General features: G+C 69.9%; 1 protein-coding gene across 1 annotated transcript in view; it reads left to right on the forward strand.

Moving 5' to 3' along the window:
* KDM4B (lysine demethylase 4B) overlaps nucleotides 1-3,013 on the forward strand; it is a gene marked incomplete in the record, with an annotated part of 67,186 nt that overhangs the window by 56,924 nt on the left and 7,249 nt on the right. The window contains 4 exon segments of the mRNA XM_027769581.1: nucleotides 344-566; nucleotides 1,070-1,146; nucleotides 1,355-1,410; nucleotides 1,631-1,739. Coding sequence (XP_027625382.1) covers nucleotides 344-566; nucleotides 1,070-1,146; nucleotides 1,355-1,410; nucleotides 1,631-1,739 — 465 coding nt within the window.

The raw sequence follows: 3,013 nt of genomic DNA on the forward strand, positions 1-3,013 counted from the left end.
GGGGCCCCGGGGCCTCGGAGGCCCGCGGGGGGAGGCTGCTGCTCGCCAGGACCGCGTGGGCAGCGCCGCTGGGCCTTTGGGGGACGCGTCCAGGGCCGGGGGGCCCGGCCTCTGCTCTCTGGGGTGGGGCGTGACTTCTCCACCCGCTCATTTTTCCAAGGGTCTCGGGGCGGGGTGGGCGCCTGCCCCAGCCCTGGTCTTGGCCACGCGTGTCGGCCGTCTCTGCACACGAACCCGGAGCCTTCTCTGTGGGGCAGCCTCGCATCACCGCCTGCACCCCATGAGCGATTTCGTGAGACGGGGTGATGCGTGCTCCTCCCCTAAGGGTTGGCGCTCCCCGCAGGCCCTGCAGGCTGAGAAGGAGCCGCCCGCGGCGGCGCTCGGGGAGGGCTCCGCAGCCAGGCCACCTTCCAAGAGCGGCCAGAGGACGCGGCCGCTGATCCCCGAGATGTGCTTCACGTCCAGCGGGGAGAACACGGAGCCGCTCCCCGCCAACTCCTACATCGGGGACGACGGGACCAGCCCGCTCATCGCATGCGCCAAGTGCTGTCTGCAGGTCCACGCCAGTGAGTGCACCAGTGTCGGGCTCGCCGCGGGGCGGGTGCGGGCGGGCTTGATCCTTGCCCTGGAGACCAGGGACACCCCAGCCTGCCCAGGGAGAGTGGCCCAGGGGGTGCCTCTCACACCCACAGCGCCCCTCATGGTGAGAGCGGGCCAGGGGTCCCCAGACCCAGCCAGCCGCCCCTCCCAGAGCTCTGTCCCTTCAAGTCCCTCTTCCTGCCCTTCCCTGGGCCGTGGAGGGGCTTCCTGGCCAGCCTCCCAGTGGGCAGTGCTGCCGCCACCCCTCGCTTGGGCCACAGGACAAGGCGGCCACTGCTTGGTCAGCCCCCGGCCCCTCATGGATCTGGGCTGGGCCTGCTTCCTGGCAGAGCTGTGTGCTAGACCCTGGCCGGGGGCCCCTGGGGACCTGCCCTCCTTCCATGCCAGGGCTGTCCTGCCCTTCTGTTGTCCTGAGGTCCCCACGTGTGCGGGCCAGCCCCGAGGCTCAGCTGCCCGCCCTGCCTTCTAGGTTGCTATGGCATCCGCCCCGAGCTGGTGACAGATGGCTGGACGTGTTCCCGCTGCGCGGCCCACGCCTGGACTGCGGTAACCGGCCCCCTGCAGCGGGCCCACCCTGACCTGGGGCGACGTTGGGCTTGGCCTCCCCTCCCGAGACAGGGTGGGCCAGTGACCACCGGCCCTGCTGTGGCCATGCGCTGAGTGTCAGGCCCGGGGTGGCCACGGGCGGTAGGGCCAGGCCAAGGAGCCGGCCCTCACGCTCACCCTCTCCCTCAACTCCTTGTCCGGCCCACAGGAATGCTGTCTGTGTAACCTCCGAGGAGGGGCGCTGCAGGTGACCACCGACAGGAGGTGGGTGCAGGCCGAGAGCCCGCCCAGTGCCTGTGCCAGGGCCGTGCCGGCACCTCTGTTCGGGGCTGGGGTGGCTGGGGCAGGCGTGGACCACCCAGTGGTGAAGGTCCTGGGGTCCCTAACGTGCCAGCTGAGCTGTCCCGCCCTGCCCCTACCTAGCCCAGCCCCTCTGTGGCGTGTGGCAGGAGGGCAGGTGCACCTGTGACCTCCGACCCCACAGGTGGATCCACGTGATCTGCGCCATCGCCGTCCCTGAGGCGCGCTTCCTGAACGTGATCGAGCGCCACCCTGTGGACATCAGCGCCATCCCAGAGCAGCGGTGGAAGCTGGTGAGTCCGAGCCACCGGCTCCTCCTGCCATGGGACCTGCTGCCTTCTAGGGGCACCCGCGGAGCTCAAGACTGACCCTGCCCGTGCCCGATTGGACCCTGGGAGGCCGGGAGGCCCAGCCCTCCGTCCTGGTGCTCCAGCCCCAGCCCCACGTGGCGAAGGCAGCTGCGAGGAGAGCAGGGCCATGGGCTCCGGTCTGGGCAGAGCAATTGCCATTGGAGCCTTCTGCGGCCTGAGCCTGCGTGTGGGCGCCGAGCGCCAGGGAAGGGGGCTCCATGGCAGCATCCGGCCCCCAGGCTTGTCCAGAGGTGTCTGCAGCATTGGGCCCAGGCTGCTCCCTCCTCGTGTGGGGCTAGCTACCATGCCCGGACCTCGCTCACCCGGAGACCCACCCTCCTGGCGGGCTCTGCGGGCACTGCAGTGCCGGCTGTAGGTGTCCCGTTGTGAGCGGATCTTGGGGTCTGACAGCGACTTCCTGGTCACACCCGCCTGCCTGCTGCGCCCTGTCCTCCCTGTTCCATGCGCTCCCATCTTAACTGCACCATCCCAGCGGAGTCCTGGGTGCGGGTCTTGCCCTGGCCGCTGTCCTTGGTGGCTCCCCAATGCTGCAAGCTTACGTCTCCTGCAGGGCCGAGTGACGCCAAACAGCCTCCACAGCCTTAGGACACGGCCCAGCCCGAGGGGCGATCAGGCATGGGCGTGGCTCCAGCCAGTTAGGGCCGGCCCTCCAGGGAGGTGTGGGACGGCTCCAGAGGGGCACACGTGTACCCCTCCCCGAGATCGTGGGCCTGTTTCCCAGCCTCCTGCCATTCTGGGCAGGCTGCCGGCAGGACGTGCTGGGAGGCCCCGCGCAGGCTCCGGCAGTGGGGGCGGTGAGGCGTGCTCGGAGCTGCGAGCGCGGGCCGCCTGGCCAAGCAGGCAGGAGCCCATCTGGAAGGGGAGGCCTCATCCGCGGAGCGCATGGCAGCTCAGGCAGCCTGGCCGGGCACGGACGGGCGATTGGGGCCGGCGACTCCGTCCAGAGCTTCATTATTCAGGTGGAGCGTTGGCGGTGCGCAGCCTGCGGTAAATCCTCCTCGCAGCCGCTTTGTGGGTCATCCAGCACTCGCAGCCTTCATCACCAGCTCTTGTAACGATGCACTAAAACCCGGTCACACCGGGCCCACTTGTACGCTTAATGAAGCTTCACGGCGCACAGCGGGCAGCTCCTGCCCGCCTCCCCACCCACTCCCGGGGCTGCCGGCAGGCCACGGGCGCAGGCTGGGGCTCCCAGT

The sequence above is a fragment of the Tupaia chinensis genome, unplaced genomic scaffold (assembly GCF_000334495.1).
Source record: "Tupaia chinensis unplaced genomic scaffold, TupChi_1.0 Scaffold149964_2, whole genome shotgun sequence".
In the NCBI taxonomy this organism is placed as follows: domain Eukaryota; kingdom Metazoa; phylum Chordata; class Mammalia; order Scandentia; family Tupaiidae; genus Tupaia; species Tupaia belangeri.